Source organism: Anarhichas minor, unplaced genomic scaffold (assembly GCF_050575085.1).
Source record: "Anarhichas minor isolate MPS153535 unplaced genomic scaffold, ASM5057508v1 ptg000011l, whole genome shotgun sequence".
Lineage (NCBI taxonomy): Eukaryota > Metazoa > Chordata > Actinopteri > Perciformes > Anarhichadidae > Anarhichas > Anarhichas minor.
In genome coordinates, this window is record NW_027466457.1 from 4,806,493 (window position 1) to 4,827,327 (window position 20,835).

The 20,835-nt window shown below is 40.2% G+C and overlaps 2 protein-coding genes across 2 annotated transcripts in view; both read right to left on the minus strand.

Moving 5' to 3' along the window:
- LOC142948003 (voltage-dependent calcium channel subunit alpha-2/delta-1) overlaps positions 1-4,774 on the minus strand; it is a 52,775-nt gene extending 48,001 nt beyond the window's left edge. The window contains exon 1 of the mRNA XM_076089879.1: positions 4,528-4,774. Coding sequence (XP_075945994.1) covers positions 4,528-4,616 — 89 coding nt within the window. The 5' untranslated portion in view covers positions 4,617-4,774. The remainder of the gene's footprint in view (positions 1-4,527) is intronic.
- A 5,648-nt stretch (positions 4,775-10,422) lies between these two features.
- Positions 10,423-20,835, minus strand: part of pclob (piccolo presynaptic cytomatrix protein b) — a 55,052-nt gene continuing 44,639 nt past the window's right edge. Inside the window, exons 25-40 of the mRNA XM_076089748.1 lie at positions 20,496-20,604; positions 20,214-20,281; positions 19,873-20,114; positions 18,940-18,987; positions 18,725-18,855; positions 17,748-17,774; positions 17,216-17,309; positions 16,217-16,288; positions 15,721-15,820; positions 15,523-15,603; positions 15,033-15,227; positions 12,838-12,979; positions 12,659-12,717; positions 11,858-11,995; positions 11,604-11,749; positions 10,423-10,797 (exon numbers count right to left, since the gene is read on the minus strand). Of these exons, the coding sequence (XP_075945863.1) occupies positions 10,654-10,797; positions 11,604-11,749; positions 11,858-11,995; positions 12,659-12,717; positions 12,838-12,979; positions 15,033-15,227; positions 15,523-15,603; positions 15,721-15,820; positions 16,217-16,288; positions 17,216-17,309; positions 17,748-17,774; positions 18,725-18,855; positions 18,940-18,987; positions 19,873-20,114; positions 20,214-20,281; positions 20,496-20,604 (1,796 nt within the window). The 3' untranslated portion in view covers positions 10,423-10,653. The remainder of the gene's footprint in view (positions 10,798-11,603; positions 11,750-11,857; positions 11,996-12,658; positions 12,718-12,837; positions 12,980-15,032; positions 15,228-15,522; positions 15,604-15,720; positions 15,821-16,216; positions 16,289-17,215; positions 17,310-17,747; positions 17,775-18,724; positions 18,856-18,939; positions 18,988-19,872; positions 20,115-20,213; positions 20,282-20,495; positions 20,605-20,835) is intronic.

The following is a 20,835-nucleotide window of genomic DNA, read 5'->3' on the forward strand; positions in this document are numbered from 1 at the left end:
CAGCAGCACACGATTAGTTTTTTAATTGTTTGATGTTACAGCATTTTTGAATGGACAGTCATCTAGTAGGAGTTCTGGAGCTTTTGGTCACATCACATGATCTTCATCAGCAGATAAAGGTGGGCCCAATTATCATGGGCTTGTAGATCAACTTCCCATTATTTGCAATGTATGGTGGCTTAAATGGTGAAGTCCATTAAGGAAAATGATATCTGCTGATGAAGATTATGTGATTTGATCAAAAGCTCCACAATAACTACTAAATAAACCTTGTGGTCAGTGGTCACAGGCTACTTTGTACTACTTATAATTACTCTCTGATAATGCTCATATTTACACTTACATCTATTTTGAGTTGTTATTTCTATTTATTATATTTGTATATAGTAACCTTATGCTTACAGTAATCTGTTATTTTACATTTAATTAAAATAAATCGAATTCTTTATAATTCTTGCTAGTAGTTATATTAGCTACATCTATGCATGAGATGTTGAGAAACTGCCAGTTCTCTCCTCTCCTCTCTTCTCTCCTCATAAATTCTCTTCTCTTGATCCTCATCTCTCCTCTGCTCCGCCTCACCCTTCCTTGTCCCCAAATCTGCAAACGTCAAACTGATTGTAAGGTATTTTAGTGGACCTTGGACCCCTGAGTTCTTAAAGCCTGCAGTATTGACAAGTCAATTGTGAGTTAGAGTTCACGTGTTTGTGTGTGTGTGTGTGTGTGTGTGTGTGTGTGTGTGTGCTTCCAGGGACTTGACATTCAGAGAAGCAGAGGGCCGTCCCTCCAGAGTTTAGCTTCTGTGAATTCTACTGCTACCAGTGCAAATCTCTATAACAAAAACTCTCAGGTGCTGACAAATGAATGAGACAACCCAGGCTGTGGTGCAGTATGTGAGTTCTTCTGCACGTCCAATCTGGTTGAGATGGACTTTTTTTTCCGAAATGTATTTACAATATTTTTGCTCCATGGGAGTGTCTCATTTGCAGAATAGCTCATCCCAATTCTCACGGTACTGAATCCCTTGTATGGGTATTTGCTTTGTCCATGCGTAAATACCAAATGTGCGCCCACTTGGCGCATGATATACAGTAACTGACCATTAAAGGTAGAAAGTTGTGCTACTACTCCCAAAGGTCGTATGCCTGTTGCTTTTTTATGAATATTTACAGTCAAATCCCCTCGTTTTAACTTGCCTTAAACGGTCAAATGTATTATGCATAGGTATGGAAAGTCTCTGAACATTAACTCCTCATTCTTAAATCATGCATTTCCAACCATCCCTTGAGGTCCCAACCTAGTTTAATGGCGATACTTCCTAAATACCATAAGGTGAGGCCTTTCATCCCGTCATGGTTGATCCATATGAAGTCAGATCACCTCCTGCATGTAATGTATCTTATTTCAGCTCTTTCCATACATATACAAGTAGCTGAATTACAGTTATCATTATTTTATCACAAGTATAATGTAAGCTCTTTTCAATGGCTAAGATAGCATGGTGGTTCAGAGATGCCTAAACAGTAATAAAGTAATTGTTGTTGAGCTGAAGTAGCACATTTTTTCTGCTCTGGTTGCTTTCCTTGATTACTACAGCCTCTGGTACAACACTGGATAATTAAACACACACATACAAACGCACATACAAATGGCAACTGGGTCAGACACTGCCCTACATTGTTTTTCAGACACAGGAAGAGCAAATGAGAGCGAAACAGAAAGAGAGACGGAGAGACAATACAAGAAAGTGAGAGACAGATGTTGTGATGTCATAACTTTGGCACTAGATTAATGAGCTGGCCCATAGTTTGTATCTCGGTGGGCGGCTGGGTTAAACTACAGTCTAATTACACATCAGACAGCACAACAGAATAAGGCACGGAAACACCAACAGCGATGCACCACAACAACCCCCGGTGTTCTGCTCACATTCTGTAGCCTGTACACTAATACCCAAGAGGCCAATTCAGTCCTTCTACAGCCTAAAACACACCTTGATATACAGGGGAGGGTTTTTGGATCAAGCTCTGACCAGTACAGGGGAATCTTTTGTCGTTCTTACAACAGTTATCCCCTTAGATTTGCAATGCATGTGGGCTTGTTCTGAAATATTCCTGGCACAGCCAACATGATTTATTTGTTACAAACTCATTATATGGTATTTGTCCCATTCTTGTTTTTTATTCACTTTGAAATGTTGCTGTTGACGTCTATGGTAGTGCAAAATGTTTCATCTCCAGACGAGCTACTCGAACAACAGAGCTATTTAGGATCATAAAGAGATGCATTTGAATGAAGCCAATTCATTTTCATTTCTTTTGGCTCGTTTTGTTTATGTTCAAACCCTATCATCTGATCATCAGTCACACTCCAAACAAAAACAACTCACCCGAGAGTAATATTACAGCAATTTTGAGGTATATTCCGCTCAAATCCTATTAGTGGTATCTAGCCATGCAGATAGACATGCAGAGTCCGTAACTTAGAAGATGAATTTGGACTCAATCATTTACTGATTACTTTTATATTTACTTATTTACCTCTGAGGCAAATTTGTGATTTTGGGCTATACAAAATGAATTGAATTGACTTATATTTGCTTGTTATTTCAACAGTGATGAACAAACTGCCTGGTAGATGATCCAGGCTGTAGATTTTCCTCCGCAGGGGACTCAAAAAAAGAGCCCTCCGCAACCTCCTCTTCTTCAAATTGGGATTGAATTTAGCAACGGATCGAAGGCCATTGAAATATAAAGACTATTAAATGGTCACCATCACCATAGCAAACCCAAGGCAGAGTAATGTGCATTTAGAGTGGATGTTGGAGCCTGAAAGACTTCATGCTACCACCTATGGAGAACATGACATCGGGCATGAGCAATGTGGGTGAAATGTACAGTCAAATGTTCTTGTGTTGAATCGTTTTTTTCCTGCAGACTGATGGATGCATTTTGTAAACGCAAAGCACTCAGTAGATTTTGTTTTGATTTCCTGTCACTAATTGTGTATAGGCTATACCAAAGGGTTGCTATAAAAAATGTATATGTTCTGCTACGGCAGCCCAATAGCAGTAGCTATTTAATTTCTGTGTTTGAATATCAGCAAGAGTGTACTTTTCTTTGTGGACTCAGATCTTTTGGAGCCAGTAGCCAGATCATTTTTTCAGTTTTTTTATATCAGTGATTCAGAGTTTCATGCTGGATTGCAGTACGGCCTGGCTCAGCAGTGCAACTTAAAGCTAAACTTTACATTCAAATCCAAATTTGAACAATGATAATTGGCCAACCTGTGGCACACTCCTTTCAAGCAACTCACAACAACAAGCTCAGACTTGCTAATAGTATCTTAGTATCTGAGTATCTGATTCCTCGCATGTTTTAAATGGAGAATATCAACTGCTGCCCTCTAACAGGTGAATTATAGTCGCTCCATTTAAACGCAACAGGCGGAGGAATTATTTCATACATCAGCCTATCCTGTCGCGAAACCAAAATCAGTGTGCTGGTTCTGAATCAAGACTATAAAAGGTGATATATTTAATTATAATGACTGTTAATTATAAATGCTTTTTGTTTTGTCTATGGAAAGTGTCATATGTGTCACAAGGATGCAAAATGAATTGCAGTGTAAACTGACAGTGAAGTTGTATCGTAGTATTGTATCGTATCACATTGTATTGCATCGTGTGAATTCGGATAATGTATCTTAGAAATGTGTAAATAAATGTAGTTTCTGCATTAATGCATGTAAATAAAGGTGTAGCCCCACCAAAATTATAAACGTAGCACTAAAGTCTGTTCTTTTTCCCAAACAGATTGATGGGTTTTGAATTTATTCAAATGCAGTGTTTTTGATGGTTATAAACACAACATGCTGATTTTCCATCTATTGTATCACTCAAACTGTTGAATTATATGTGAATACACCTCCGATCACACAATGACTGGTGTGCTGTATGCTGGTGGCTCTTAAAAAGGTGTTCATGAGAACAATCCTGAATGTGAACAGAATTTCAAGATAACTTAATTACCCATCAACGCAAAGTAACATTAACAAAACCGGATTTTGCAAATGAATCAGAGGACTGTTTTGCCATATTTGGACAGCAGGACGTTATTTTATTACAACTGGGGAATAAACACCACATTCCCAAGGGCCACAGACAAGGGGCAACTTCTTGTCATTTTACATGAAGGAACAGGACCAGACGAAGCCACTGCAACTCTTCGACAACTTCACAGAGCTCCTCAGCCACAGACATCCAATCTGCTGACTACGGTAACCAAGATCCATCACCGCCTGGAGGCGAGCATCCAGAGGAAAGCTGAAATATTGTCTACCTTTCAAGATGACCAGTGGTGCATGAATGAAACGACCTGCCCATCCCACTCTCACCGAAAGCGCCAGCACACCGTGAGTGGCTCATTAACCTAATAGGCTACTCGTCTCTAAACAACGAGCACTTGAAACGAGCCTGCAGACCAGAACAGCAACTGCTCGAAATGGGATTATAGGGGATATACTTACATGAGCTGTGTCGGAAACTGCGATGCCAAATACCCGTCCTGCCATAACAGGACCAGAAACACCCAGGCTCGCACCCTGCAGGTATCCATTGTAAAAAAAAAAAGGGGTGGGGGGTGGGGGGTGAGGTAAATTCCCCGACGCGCGTCAACACTAAATGTGCTCCGCTCCCCTTCGCCGCCGATGAGTGGGGACGGTGTGCGGAAGCAGTGTGAGCGGCGGTCTGTCGCTCCCTCTCAGATTAACGAACCCTGACACATCTAATCTGCTCACCCAGCCATACGGCGCTCTAACAGGTACTGAAGCTGGATTTCTCTCTTTCGCTCTCTCTCTCTCTCTCTTCTCACTCTTTCTCACTCTCTCTCACCCCCCTCCTTCTTTTCAATCTAGCGGGGGAAAAAATCCCATCGACCCATGCTCCTTTTATCTCGTAATTTGACTTTTGTCAGTCAGTGATTTGACCTAATGCAATTTAGACTTGTCCCCAGTTCTATAGCCCATTATATCTAATAGTGGCGATATCAAAACATTACATGTGATATTTCAAAAGAAGTATAAGTAATATTTGTTTTGGTCCAAAAAGCATCACTCTATGTTTTCCTTCCCTCAAGGTGTACAGCATTCCCTCTTTGGAGCAACACATTTTTTTTTTTTTTTACCTCTCTAAAGAAACACCTGCTAAAAGGAGGGTCTGACACAGGTACCACACACACAAGCGCACCCACACTGAATACAGATGTGGCTTTGGCTCTTTAAAATGCCCTACAACCTTTCAATTCCCTCAACCTGGAGAGATGGGAGAATTTACCGGCTTTGATAGCACAATCTTTGCCATTCGCCATCAGTCATCCGAGTAGCATGAGTGGCAGCGAGCAAAGAAACTATCCCACATGGGAATCACTGCTAGTGTGACAGATCTATTGATTTCACACATAAAGTGTAAAATCGTATGGGTAAAGTACAGTCAGAGCCCTATAAATCTCAGTACCATCAATCATACCTGTTTTTATGAGATTGGATTTGTAGCTATATATGCGCTGCCTATCCTAACATGAATGTATAAATAGAGTATATACGAGCTCCTGCACCACTGCAGGATACCCTATAAAATCACAGTTTGTATCATTCTAAATTAAGAGCATCAACACTTTGATTGAATAATTGAGTGTTAAAGCGAGAACATAAACCTGCTGTGTGTGTGTGTGTGTGTGTGTGTGTGTGTGTGTGGCCTTGAGGGAGGGGAGGGCAGCACAAGCAAGATGCTTGGGGATTTGGTTATCAATCGTTGCTTGGCAACCACACACCATCTCGCGTGTCCTCTTACCCTCCCCTCCTCCCTCCCCCCATTTTCTCTCTTTGTCTCTCCCATCCCAACCTCTCCGCTGGCTTTCACTGTACTGCACTGTTGCTGTTCCCCCCTCAGTTTCTCCACTATTCTCATCCCTTCACTCCCTGACACATCACCCTCTCCACATTCTCACTCGCCACACTTTTCTCACACTCATTTCCCCCTGCAGTGGAAGAGATGCACCTGCTGATGGGATGGGGAAAAGTGAATGGTGAGAACTGACGAGGTGGCGTGGAGTGGAGGAACATAACAGCAAAAGCAGTGTGGAGGGGATGGAGGCTTTCTTTGCAGACATCCCCATTCAATACTTTTCTTTCATCAATTCAGAACATCTCACATCTACATCCTGAATAGGAAGAGGTGTCAGACTAATGCCCGAACTGCTACACCTCTCCTAATGTATAATCTGAAGTGGATAAAAGACAAGAATAACAACTAATGGCATCTGTCAGACAGACCCTGATAGACAGAGTATCTCTGTCTGAAGCCTGAGACACCAATATATTCCATACAGTAGGTTACATGACCTAAAATTCCAACCATTATACAATTAATTATTTAAACACTTGTATATAGATACGTTTCACTTTAACTAATAACCTGGTTTGCCCTAAAGTCTTTTTTTTTCTTTTGATTTTTACTCCACACAAACTGGGAATTCCCAAATAATAACATAACTTTTATTTAAATATATTGATGGGTCCAAAATGAATAAGCAGAGCAATACCATTTTTAACATCAGCCTATGAGGCTGATTTTAAGAACCACTTGTTGGCATGGACATTTCTGGCAATGATGTTAAGGTAAATAATGGGTTAAAAATCCACTGGTTAAGAATCAGGTTATTTGGTAGAGGATACTGCCATCTAGAGGAAATTCATTAAATCCGTTGCTGTTAACAGAATTATGCTTTAAAGTTGCGCTATTACAGTAAATCAATACAGTAGTTTGACCTCCTTGTCTTCAAGACACTTGTTCAATTATATATATATATATATATATATATATATATATATGTATATATACCCATAATACATATACAGTAAGTCACAAACCAGATCTTTAGTCTTTTTAGTTAAAGCTGATAGAGATTGTGTTGGGTAATTGCACTAAAGAAATAATAATAAAAGAGCAAGTAGGTTATTTAATAAATGCAAAAAGACAATAATGTTTTATTATACTACTAAGAATAAATCATAATTGTTAAAAAGCTGTTAAGCATTTTATGGACTGCACCACAATTGGCAGCAAGGCTGGGTCTGCCTCTCTGTATGCAGCTCTGTTAATACAAGTGCATCTTTAAAGTTGTTTATTGTGAACCTTTGCGTACCTCATTTGGCTGGCTATTTGGAGAGCACAAGGGCAGGATCCACTGACAGCAGAAGGTGAACAATGAAATGCACGAACGCTGGGATTAATAAATGATGATCAAACTACTCAAAAAAAAATATGAAATAAGAAGTGTTGAAGAGGAGTTACTTTCTTGCTCTTAATACATCCTTATAATAAAAATCAAAGTGTGCATCACTTTGGCACCATCTGGTGGTACTATTAAGAATGACACAGTGCCAGACTGCACTCTGCTTTGTTGTTTTTGTATAGTATAAAAAGTCCTTTTGATCCTTATGTATGAACAAAATTGTTAGTATGCATTCTTAAACATTCTGTTTTATAAATCAAAACAAAAACAAGCTCAACTCTGCATGTGTAATATAGCTCTTCTTAATCTTTATTCTTTAGACTCAGGGGAAACAGCTGATTTTTACAGCACAATTTGCATAATATCTCAACACATCCTGTGTACAACCACAAAACCATTACATTAGATTCTTTGTTTTTGAAAAACAAGACAATTTTACAAGCATATTTCTTTACAGTCAGCATACAGATAAATCTATACATATTGTGTCTCTTTTTAAACATAATCTGTAGGCAAAATATACAGACAAACCATCAACAAAACATGCAACATCCAAAACATATAGTCTTAGACAACTATTGAAGTTGAATAGATGTTTTTTTTTCCCTTTGAGTTGTTTCAGTCGTTTACGGGACGCGGTTGCACAGACAGTCATTGGTTGACAGCACATGTTTTGATTACACAGTCAACTCCCCTTATACAACTACAGACACGCATTGCTGTACAATTATAAGTCTTCTGTGATTTTTTTTCGACACACACATGCTCAAACTCCGGACAATATAAACATTCAATCTTTGTAGAAAATAAACACTTTATGTACACATGTCAAAGGACTTGAGTCACATTCACACCCCTCAGAACAACAACAAATGGATGGATTCACAATTACAGGCAACAGCTGATATGAAGGAACAGTAATTAGCTTGAGGGAAGTCTAAACACGAGGGGTTAAACAGTCATGACTGAGCATTTAGGGAACATGTCTTATTCACTGTACTTTGTACACAGACTGTTAAGTAGACTATGAACATGATGTAGTAAGATTGATTCCTCCCTAGATTGTGCATTGTGTTTAGGAACCCCAACGTGTCTGCTTGTTTTTCTTTTGCCACATAGATACAAAATGCACATCACAATATTTTCTGCCACCACATACACCATGATTCAGTTCATTTCAGTGCAGAAACACAAAACACATAATCTTGCATGTCATGACATTTAAAATGAGACAATAAAAAAACAATATAATAATAAAGTGCACAAGCTCCAAGTAAATACTAACAATTTATATTAAAATCAGTAAAAAAATCAATATATTTAATATTTTCTTTCAGGGATGTACAAATTAAAGTTGTTTTCTATAAGACATATTTTCTTTGACCATATGTTCACAGATATAACATTTAATTCCAAAAAAAAGCAAATGCATTCAAACACATCTATGTTGCATAGAATTAAGAACCAATGTGTCTGGAATAAAAAAAAAATCTAAGTTGGCACAGCAAAATAATTATCTGAAAGATCAACAACATTCCCTTTCTTATTATATTCTCTTTTTTAAATCCTTTTCTATAAGACTTAAGTGACATCTTGTTCTAAGTGTGTCTGTTGTTTCCTCTGTTATATTTAAAAATTGCATCAGCCCTGTGATATGTCTAAACACACAACAGTAGTTATGAGGGTCACGTGATAGTATTTTTTTCATTCTGCAGATATGGCGGCAAAACATTACAAGATGAATACATGTGTCACCTGCTCCACATTAGTACTGAGACTTAAATATGACTGAACCCCAGTGAGCCTGAGTGAGTCTTTTGGTCACAGGCAGTGAAAGAGGCTGGTTCACTGTGTTGCGGGAGTCACTGACACAAAACAGCATAGTGAGTTTTACAGCACAGCCAGACACACAGAGAAACCTTGACATTTGACTGGTAAGAATTTTTTTTTTTTTCTTGATTTTCAATATTTTTAAGTAAAACTCAGACCAGGGGGGTTTACTAATCACAGCTGTCATAATGAGCTGATGACAGTTGCAGACCCACGTGTGGTTTTGACACAACTTGTGTTAATTACATGTCCATTCCAACACTGTAATTACATTAAAGGCTACACAGAAGGAAATATCAGCACACTCTGAGCAACTACAACAGCCTTAAAGTAAAATGTCGTATATATGACACAGTTGGACAAACTCTTGTCAAACTCTTGTCATCATGGTTGGCATGTAACTTTCAACACAGCAACTTCAAAACACAAATGCTTTTCATTTTATTGTAATTCTAACCGGCCTTACACAACAGCATGCCAGTGAAATAGCAATATGTCACTGTTTTTCATCCTTGACCTTTACAATTTGTAATCCATCACAGCCCTGTTGAATATCTAATGGTGTATCAGTGTGATCAGAGGACTGAAGGAGCTATATCCTTGAGCTCACATAGGTCCACGTTCACATAACGGCTATTAAGAGTGCCTACACCATAGACTAAAGTAGCCTACTGGATTGTCAGTGCGCCACCCACAGCCTCAAATAAAGATCATACGTCTATATTTTATTCTATATAATTCAGAGAGAAGAGAACAACTCTTATAGTGTATATTGTATTTAGATATATTCTGCATCTGATATCTATGTATATTATATAAACATCACACTGTACAATGTGGTTCTCTGATAGGCTCTGTAATCTGCATGTGTGATATCTACAGTCTGTAGTGCTGTACATATTTATCTTTACCCCATAGCAAAAGTTATCTGTCTGTCTCTTTTTCTGTCTCTTTAGACTATAATACAAAAACATGACGCATTCCTTCACCATTAAACACTTCAAGACCACTGAATGAACATCATTTAGGAATTACAATAATGACACATTGTCAGTTGATGATCAAAGTAAAAAAAAAAACGTCTCTCCCTCTGTTAGATATGTTAGCTCAGTTGCACAGCACCAAAACAACAAAGTCGCATGTGGATTGTGGAATTGGAACTATGGTAAGAAAGACATCGCTGCTCTCAAAGCCATATTGCTGCTGAATGTGTTTCAGTGCCTGCTGTGGTATTTGCATGTTTGCACCCTACAAGCAAAGTCCACAGCCAGCACAGACTCGATATGGGAAGAGGTGGACATGTGTGCTGGCAGTGTTGGACTGATAAAGTTGTTATGGTACTAGCACATAATTCCCTCCTTCCTATAACTTATGAACAGAGGAAGTTAATTAAATGGATCTTTTTATTTCGTCTTCATGACATTTTTTTTTCCCTCTTATTCTTCTTTTTGTCTAATCGGATCGCTGAACTAGTACATTCTGGCTTCACCTTTTGTCCATCTATCGCATCTCCATCTTTTTGGTGCGGTGCTCAGGGGTTGGTCTGAGTGGAGCTGACGAACAACTTGTGCCAGCTGACCACTCTCTTCCTCATGTCCACCTTGTCCAGCCAGATGTAGGCTTCCCCGATCAGGGTCTTCTTCATGAACTTGCCTCCATTGGACACTAAGAAAAGCTGGAGATACATTGGAGAGGGGAAACAGATTTGTCATGGCTTATTCCGTTGTTATCTGATGTTTGGTGTTTGTGCTTTGTCAGCTCACACACCCATTCCACCTTGCAAAGTGCACTGGTAAAAGCACGTTATTCAGCATGAATAATGCAAGCACCATTGGGTGTAGTGGTTACAAGACAGCAAAGTCTGATCTATTGATTAATATGAACCTAAGGAGAATAAATAAGAAACAAAACAAAACCTTTTAATCTGAAAATTACAAACAAGACTATCAATACATGTATTTGTATTTCTAACACATCACACTTAATTTTTCCTTTAGCCTCGGCCCAAAAAATAGTCGGTGAGCATGAAATAAGATTGCCAGTATTTACAGTCTATGTAGAATTTACCTTTTTATAAAATGTACCAGCTACTTTTAGATGCTCGTATCCTGCAGCCCTCTAGAACGAGGGTTCGATCTCCCAGCTGCTACATGAGGCAGCAGAGCGGTTTATAAAACTTACCGTAATGAGGTTTAAGACTTGTCTGACGTTACAAGCCTCCAGTTTCAATTAGCTACAATAAACCGTGTTTGAGATGCTGGATGTAAACTGAACTGGAATAGGATGAATACACCACAAATTACTGCAAATCTATACATGAAATCAATTCTCTATGATTAATAGGCCAACCAGATTTTCAAAAAATGTATTAAACGTGATTAAAAAGGAGCAATATTGTGTGACACATCATGTTGGACAGATGGACAGACCTAGATCCATATCTGTCAGTCTACAACTGTCTCATTTGGTGGCCTGCTGTACCTGTATGGAGTGTCCGGTTGAATTGAGGGGGAATCTGAAGGTCTCATTGAAAGAGGGCTCTCTGTCGTGTCGACAAACTCTGGTCTTCTTCTTAATGATCCTCTTCTGAGTGGCTACATTGACCACATACAACTTCACATACAGATCTGAAGGCATATTAGATAAATCATAAATATGGATTAGTTTCTGAAAACACACACCAATATACTTGCACTCATGCATGTGCACAAGTAGGCTACACACTGCTTGCAGACCTGGTAGGTGGTCGGGACTTTTAAACTTGTAAGTGATGTTTCTGCATTGAAGGATCTCCAAGACCAGTTGGTCCCCTTCTGTCTTTACTTCCTTCTTGAGAGCCACCTTGATCTCCCCCATTACTTGTGTTTTACCGCCTGAAAATAAGCAAAAAGAGATGTCGGTGATCTGGTTTTTAGAATAAGATGTCTATTTCATTATTTCTTTTATTTGGATAGCCCTGGCTGAACTTTGCTAAGTACTTCAAGGCAGATTCCTATGGTTGCACAGAAAAGGATTATCGACTGTTATGTGTCTCCATTGAATTTAAGTATGAGAGTTTTACTAAGGCAGGCTGAGTTAAATGTGTTAAATGAGTTGCCAGGCACCATGGAAATGACCTCCGGACCCTGATCTGTGTAACAGCTGCCAGGCTACAGCCTAAGATGACCTTGGGCTCTTTGTAACAAATTGTAACTAGAGCTGGATGGGAGGCACCATGACACCTGAGCTACATGAAATGTAGACATAGTTATGACAGTGGGTAGGATAGTGTGACATCCACTTCTCTTCCACGATCACAAGCCACGATTGCATTAAGTCATTAGGCAGGGTAAATATTGTTTCTGGACATTAAGCACTTAACTGAGCGTTTGACTCCATAATTAAATGCAGTCATTTTGAAAACACAGTGGAGGTGGTTAAAAGAGGGTCTCGGTAAATAAATAAAGAATTAAAAAATGTTGTTATACAAAGTATCCAGCAGGTGGAGACCTACAAGCAAGTAACAACTGTAAACAGAGGCCATTTATGGAACTTGCCTTCGTTTTCTGGGGTCCCTAGTTGGTTTTTGTCAGTGCCGTTCGGAATAGCCTTACCACTGTGAGAGGAAAAACATATGAGCATCATCAGAACTATCGAATAACAATTTAAAGCAAGGCATTACTTTCAGCCTTACACTTTACTGGATGTGCTAAGAATGCGCTGCAAATGGTCTCACATGCGTGGCACTTGAAAAATGGCACTGTCCACTCCAATGCCTGCCTCTTCTTCCCCGTCCAGACCTCCATAGGCGTCTCCCACAAGACTCGGGGCAGACAGCACCACAGACCCTGAGACGTCACCCAGTCGGTGTCCTGGTCCTGAGGGTGGCAAGAGCGAGCGTGATGGTGAGGAAATGATCTATCTATCTATCGATCCATCCATCTGAACATTCATATCTAATCATTTGAACACAGAAACAAACAGAGAGTGTCTTTACCGACTCAGTTTTTACCACACATGCATACATGTCCAACGGAAACACTTCACACCCCCAGCTCACTGACAGCGACGCTGACACATAACGTGACTGAGCATCACATAACAGCATATCAGAGGAGGGACAGATCAGCGTAGAGGACAGCTTGTCCTTGCATTTAGCAGTGTAGTGTAAATTACCCCGGTTAACTCATGAAGATCACAGCTATTCCCTTCACTGGACATAAATGAAGGTCACTCAGTTTAATTTACAGATGAAAATGAATTTAGTGTGATAAATACGGATGTTCTTTCATATATTTCATTATTTAATTTTGGCTCCTGGCTGCTGTTGAGTTATGCTCTTACAGTATGGAAGAGCGTGATTAGTTCAGGGAATATGTGAAGTGTTTCTGTCTAGACTGAGGGTGGACACATTCTTTGTCTTCATGAGCTCGGTGTCCACTGCCTACATTTGCTTTCAAACAATGACTGATAGTAGTTAGATTGTGTTTGAAACACAATCTGTGGCACAAAGGCAATAACGAAAACATAATTGTATCAATAAAGAAATAAACAAAACAATACACGCACATGCACACTGTCAGACATTCACAGATGTACACACATGAAAATAATGAAATGATAATTATTTCGTTACTTCAATTCTTTAAACATTTGGTTATATATTTAAGTTAATTTTGTTTCTTATCCATTTTTTGTTTTTAGTAATATTCCATTATGCCTAATAAAATAGGATTAATAATATTTAGCAGTACATTTTTCCTATGTTGTCTCACCTTCCCTCGACACTTCTGTTCCTCTCATGGTTAGCTGACCGCTTTACTCTCATTGGCCGGTGAGTGAGCCTCCTGTTGACTTTTGAACCTCTTGGTGTGACTGTGTTTCCTGGTTTGACTGCTTCAGTCTCAGATTTGTGTCCCCTTTGTTTAAGGCAGCAGGTTTTGGAGAGGATTGGGTAGGGAGGGGAGCCTGTGCGTCTGTGTGTGTTTTGTCACTTATCTAAGGGTTCATTCATATGGCACACGCATGCACACACAGAGAGAGAGACTGCAGCATCACAAAGTCCTCAGTGGCCGGGGAACAGTAGCCAGGGAAGCTGCAACTGCATGCTTAAATATGACTGACACTGTGCTAACTTATCTCAGAAAGGGACGACAACATAGTCCTTTATTGTCAGGACATCACACTAAAAATTAAGCATAAACACAACAATGGATATTGTTTAAATCGTGTTAATATAGTGCAATACGTGAGGGATTGCCATCCCAGTTTGGTTTCTATACTGGGGTAGGAGATCTCCACACTAGGGTTCTATAGAAACCATATGCTTGGGATTGGCACATGCACAATTCATGTCGAAATAGAGGGGTCTGGAGCTCTTATTTTGGAGCGAATTAAATATATATTTTTCTTTAGTTTTGTTAGTGTTGAACTCTTCTGCTGTGTAAATACTTTAGTAATAAAGCACCTTTATGTTCTACTTAAGATTCCAAAAATAGGCAGGAAAAAATGTTAAATAAATGGGAAATGTCAAATACCATATTTGGGATGTGTAGTGCACTTACTGTGCCAGATTAATAAACGTTTAATTTTAGATTTAAAGACTGAATAAAATAAGCTTTTAACAGTTAGTTTTGATATATCTCAGTTATTTGTCTTTTTCATCTGCCTTGGATTTTGTTTAGTGATTGTATTAGTAACATTGATATAACTTGTAGGAGAAATTGAATTTAGATTATTGAACAAAGCAAATCACGTTTTGTTTAGAGAAAAAGATGAGGAGAGCAGGAGGCAAAGTTAAAATGTTGAAATGTTAAGGAGGTGAACGCTCAGTGGTTAAGGTTTTCATCAAACGATCTCAACAAAGCTTACATGCGCAGGAAAAAGGAAGCATGTCACAGGAAGTGTATCATGGGTAGGGTTGGGATTTACTTGGTTGCAGGCGGGACTGTTGCACGGCAGCCTCTGCGGCAGCAATGGCTATCCCAGCATCCTCAAGGTGGGCCTGAGTAACGCTGCTCTTGCTTTGGCTTCGGGAGGGGCCATGGGAGCGCAGCTGACCATCAGAGGAAGACTTGGAGCTGCCGGGGCTGCTGTGTGACTTTTCCAAAGGCATCATCTGCATGTCTGGAGGAAGAAGAAATGGATGGTTATAACTGCTAATGGAAGGAAAGAGATGTAGATGAATCAGTATTTATTTGTTCTGCTCCACAGCGACCCGTATTGTGCCATGTAGCAGTTGACAAGCACATGAGGTGTAGTTACAGCTGTCAAAAAATTATTAGAATTTTTGTTTCTATTACAACAGCCTCTATCTCTATGACAACTGAGAGCTAAGGTTATGAAAAACAGTTTTTCTTGCATATGGGCACCTGTGTATGTTTCCTGGTGTAAACAAATACTTATTTGAGGATTACTTTACCTTTAGATGGATCAGGGAAGATTCCATGGCTTCTGCTCTTGATCACAGAGTTCTTAGGTGAATCATGACTCCCGTCTGGTCCTTGAACCTGTCCCACAGCATACCCATGCCCCATTCCAGGGCCTGATATATGGCCCAGGCTGTGTGCCTGACCATAACCCTGATCTGACCCAGACCCTGGTGGGCCTTGAGAAGCACTGTGGGCTTTGCTATGCTCAATGCTCTCACTCTGCTCATTCAGAGGCATCCAGCGCGGAGTGTTGTCTAGCAGAGCAGTGTTCGACAAGTCAATCAACACCTGAGACACAATTAACAAACACACACACAGTGACATCGAGAGAAAGAAAAATAAATATTCAAGACTCACTGACACAAGTGAACACCGAGAGGAATTTGTATGACGGTAAATAACAATACAGTGTGCGCAAAAAGTCTATTTGCTGAAGAATTGTGATGCATTGGCTACTGCAATTTGCACAAAAATAGCTCTTCTCACTGTAGAGGTTTACAGGCATGAAGCAAAGCTTGACTTTGAGTTTGTGAGAGGAGGGAGATAAGGCTAATAGTATAAGGTCGTTTTAAGAAAAGCCAGTCCATCGGGGGAGGGAAAGCAGCAGAAACCTCTTTTGTGAGGTAAAAACGAAATGCATTTGACATTTTCACACACTTTTAATCAGATTCCAAAAGCACTCACTTCTCCAAGGAAGTCATTAGAGGAGGATCTGTCATAGTCCCACACTGTCACCTCCAGCGTCTTTTTCTTTAACTGGATAGTAAGAGGGAAGAAGAGGAGAGAGGGCCACATATTATGATGAGGGATATTGTGTGCATGTATGTGTGAGGGAGAGAAATGTGCATCTGTAATTGTTGTCTGTGTTTGTGTGCATGTGAGTGGAGGAAGCGTGAAAGAAACAGGCACACTGCATGTGTGTGCAGTGCATGAGTGAATGCAAGCCTACAATAGGAGGGTCATCTACTGTAATAAGAAAGGAAGCAAGGACATCTACTTACGTTAGATTGTGTTTGTTCCAATTCATGTTGCATGTGTGCATGCACTTGTGTATGTGTATTTGTATTTAGGAACGTGTGGGAGGAGATGGAAATATATCTCGGGGAGGGAGCGGGCAAACGAACGATGCATCGGCATTTTTAATGCCGGCAGTCTCCTGCCAGCAATGAGATGTGATTAACAGAAGGCAGCCCTGGAGGAGCCAATCTATTGTCTGACCACTAAAGCTAGTGCATCTGCACTCATCCCTCTCTGTGGTAGTTACAGTTTGGGTGGTGTCTCTGTCACCAACAACATGTGCTACCAGCGAACACAGAAATCTACAAAAAACACCTGCATATACACAATGACATTTACAAAGTGACAGACAAGCACACAGGAACACGATCACAATGATTTTCTCTCACTCTTTTTGTTAAAATGACACGCAATTAGGCTGACTGTGATGAGACTGCATGAGAGCAGAAATGATGGTTGTAAACTTGAGCCTTGGGAATGCTGATAAGAGGTTGCAAAGGGATACAGAGAACAGCCCTGGGGACAAGGCATGAGGACAGAATCCTAAGAGGAATGTTAGACATCCACTTCACCTAAAGTGACACACAGCAACAGTAACTGCACAAGTATGAGAAAGGCAAAGTTTGTGTTTGTTTGTGTGTGTGTTAATGTCATTCTGAACTGTACCTGCTCCAAATGAATGTTCTTGTAGATGACGGTCTGGTTCCATTCTGGGTTCATGGTCTTCTGGGCATACTTGGTCCTTCTTTTGTTATCAGCACTGATAAGTCATGATATTCAGAATGATTGGTTGTCAGTAATAAATTAAAATGTATTTTCCCTGCCTGACCCCATGGCAAACATTCACCAAACTATGATGTACTCAATAAATGTGGACTGAATATATGCTTGTAAAATAGTCAATCTCCTGGTGTGGAGACATCAGAAACAAATTCAAATGTCATTGTTCTGTAAATTGTCTAAGATGCTATCACAAAATGACAAAGTACTTCAGAGATAGAGGCTGTGGAGAGCTAAAAGTGAGAAGCATGGAGAGAAAAAGCAATGACAGGAGTGTTCTTAACACACCATGAAATAGAGCCGATAATTGGACGAACAACGAAGGCCACAACAAAAGGATGGAAAAACACTTTGGAGACATAATTTACAGAAAGAAAAACATAACACCAACGAAAAACAAAGATCAGCACCACACTACCTTGCATTCTGGACAACCATGACTTGGCTGAGGGAGTCCAGAAGAGGAAGAGGAGGGCAGATATCACAAACAAGAAAAGCAAAAACACAAAAAAACAGTCAGAGAAGCTCAGAGAGCTCAAAGAAAAGGCAGTAAAGGATAGAGAGCTGAGGCAATCAACATTCTGGGTGCAGGGTGTATCACTGTGTTTGTGCCCAAGCAATGTATGTGACGCAAGACTGAAAAAACCTCACAATGATTACAACTGGTTCATGGGTGAATGACTAATTCACTATTCTGTTGTTGTTGTTGTTATACCGTGGCTGTGCACTCTACTATTAATGTCTGACAACTACATTTCAAAATACTCTTCAAATGAAACAGCAGGGGAACAAAAGTGCTCTCCTACGGAGCTTTTATTCTTAATTTACACAGGGTGTAACAGAGAGGCCTTATAATCTCATAATCATGTCCAATGGGGTTATTATCTAAGAGCACTGTTACAGAGTAGATAAAGGCTGTATCGATCCTTTCCCTTGCTGTTCACAGACTATTGGTGGGATGGTGGATCAGGCAATATACTAGGGGATAGTACTACAATTCTCAATTAAGCAGAGTAAGAGAGAACTTGTGAATTCAGCATATAGTATGTTTGCACACATGTATGCTGTCTATGACCAGGTAATTCAACATATTTTAATGTTGCAGTATGGGAATGTATCTCTTCTTGCAGCTTTGTATCAAGTCTAAAACACCCATCCATTGATTCATAGAGATTGAATCAAATTCAATTATCAATTACCCTACAAATGACTGCCTCATATCATCATGTCCAGTCTCATTCTCTCATACAAACTCAGGTAGTTAGTCAGTTCCGTACAGGACAGTAAATATAAAGTCAGAAAGAAATAGGGGGAGAGAAAACAGGACAGACACAGATGCAGAAAGGCAGACACAGACCAGACATTTGTGAACACTCAAACACACTCAGAGCTCACCCTCTCCCCGGTAAGAGGTAGACCTTGACAAAAGGGTCAGAGTAACCGTCGTTGTCCCTCTGGGCCAGGTTTCTAGCCTGCAGGACGTGGACGATCAGGTTTCCTAGGTTCCTGTCATAGTTGATCTGGAGCTGAGGGAAAACGAGTGGAGTGGAGGCTGTGTGAGACCAAGACCAAACTACAGCTGGACATATTTCTTTAGTATTTTTTAATACCTGAATTTCTCCAGTGATGGGATGAGGTGTCTTCACTGCTTCGATCGGCTACAAGAAAATGAAGGAGGAGCATACAATGATTGTAAAATGATTGTTTCGTGACCTGACCCACAAAGAAAAGCTTGCACCAGACTTGCCTGGGATTAGGATGCAGTGAATGTTGCTCTGACTTCACTCTTGACATATATATTGCCAGTTTACAGATGAATAGGTTGTCCTTGTAGAAAAGATGCAGTGTAAAGATTTCTTACTGGATCTATATCTCGCTCAGGAGAGGTTTGACTATGGAAGCTGTCTAATTGACTGGGAAGTCCTTCAGTGAAGTTTGAGAAGGTTAATCAATTATTTGAGGTACTTAGACGTTAATAAAACATGTAAATTTCAGTTTAGATGATTTCCAAAGTACAAACTCAATATATTCCGTACACGGCAGACATCACAATTTGCTTTTACATAATGCATTCTCTTTTTTCTATCAGTGTGACATGCTTTTCAAAAATCAAGCATTTAAACATTTGCTTATAATAAAGCACGTATGCATATGTTTCCCATTGCATGTGTAAAGAACACCCATACACAGGGTCATGCACTGCGCCACAGGTTCTTATTCTGTAATTGGCCTGCCACTATTTGATGAACACAGTCACACCAGTTGACCTTCACATAAAACCTCCCCCATGTAGTGTCAGTATGCATGATGTAATACTAATGGGGGTGCACGGGGTTCCACATACTGCGGCTCAAAACAGATCCATACTATTATTCATTCAAAATAGATTTATATTTTACACAATGTATCAACCTTTGACATATGAACCAGTTCTTCCCTTTCTATATTCCTTTTTGTCATCACATTGCAAACGGAACTCTTTACAACTGAAGTGTGTGTCTGAGATGAGGCAGCAGAAAGTGCTACTAAATAAAATCCACAACCTTGTGTCGTTGTTTCTTGTTTATGGCAGGGGATGCGGGCTGGCCAGGGCTTGGCACACCACTGGAGGCAACTGATCCAGTACCCGAGTGGAGGATGGCAGATCGCTCCAGTGCAGAGAGGACACCCAAACCTCCTGGCCCGAGCCCTACCCCAGCCATACCAGGAGCCAGCTGCTGGGACACCTTCTGCAGTTCTGCCGCCAGCTGCTTAGGATCTACACCAGGGGAACGCTGCCCACCTACTGAAACAAATACGTAGAGCAATTCACCTTGTATTTATGTGAAATAGGTACACAGATACATGCATGCATGCAGACGTATCAACAAATCCTTGTACATACCAGCCTTAAGCTGGACATGGTGCTCCAGGGCTTGTGGGTGCTCAGGGTCAGACAGCATATTAAGGTCGCTGTTTGGATCCATACAGGATATAATGGAATATCAACCAGTGTATTTTAGCAGTAATCAGTCACAGAGTGATATTTGATGATGGGGTGTGGAATGAAGGGAAGGGAAAGGAGGGAGGAGAGAAGGTGTACATTGGTGCAAAGTTACCATATTGCGACTAAACACGTTGAAGTTTCAGTGGGATGGAGGGGTAAATGATGACAGATGTAACTCACAGTCTCACACAGAGCTCCGCCTCTGCACATGGCTGGCCCATGATGCACTGCACCTCTTCATAAGTCTTTCCCGTCAGAGGGATTCCGTTCCACTCCAACACCTGCATTCCTGGGGTGTGATAAAGGCAGGCAGGCAGATTCAGAGACAAAAGCGTATTATCAATTCCCACACAATATGTTATAGCCTTTCAGCAAATTCCTTTCACCCCCTCTCTGTATATGGAACATGATTCAGCCTACATACTCACATAGCAGAGGGAATGCTTTAATTTGTAGTACACCCAGTGGGAAACTAACATTTTTAATTTGGCTGTGGTGTTGACTTTATCATTGAATCATT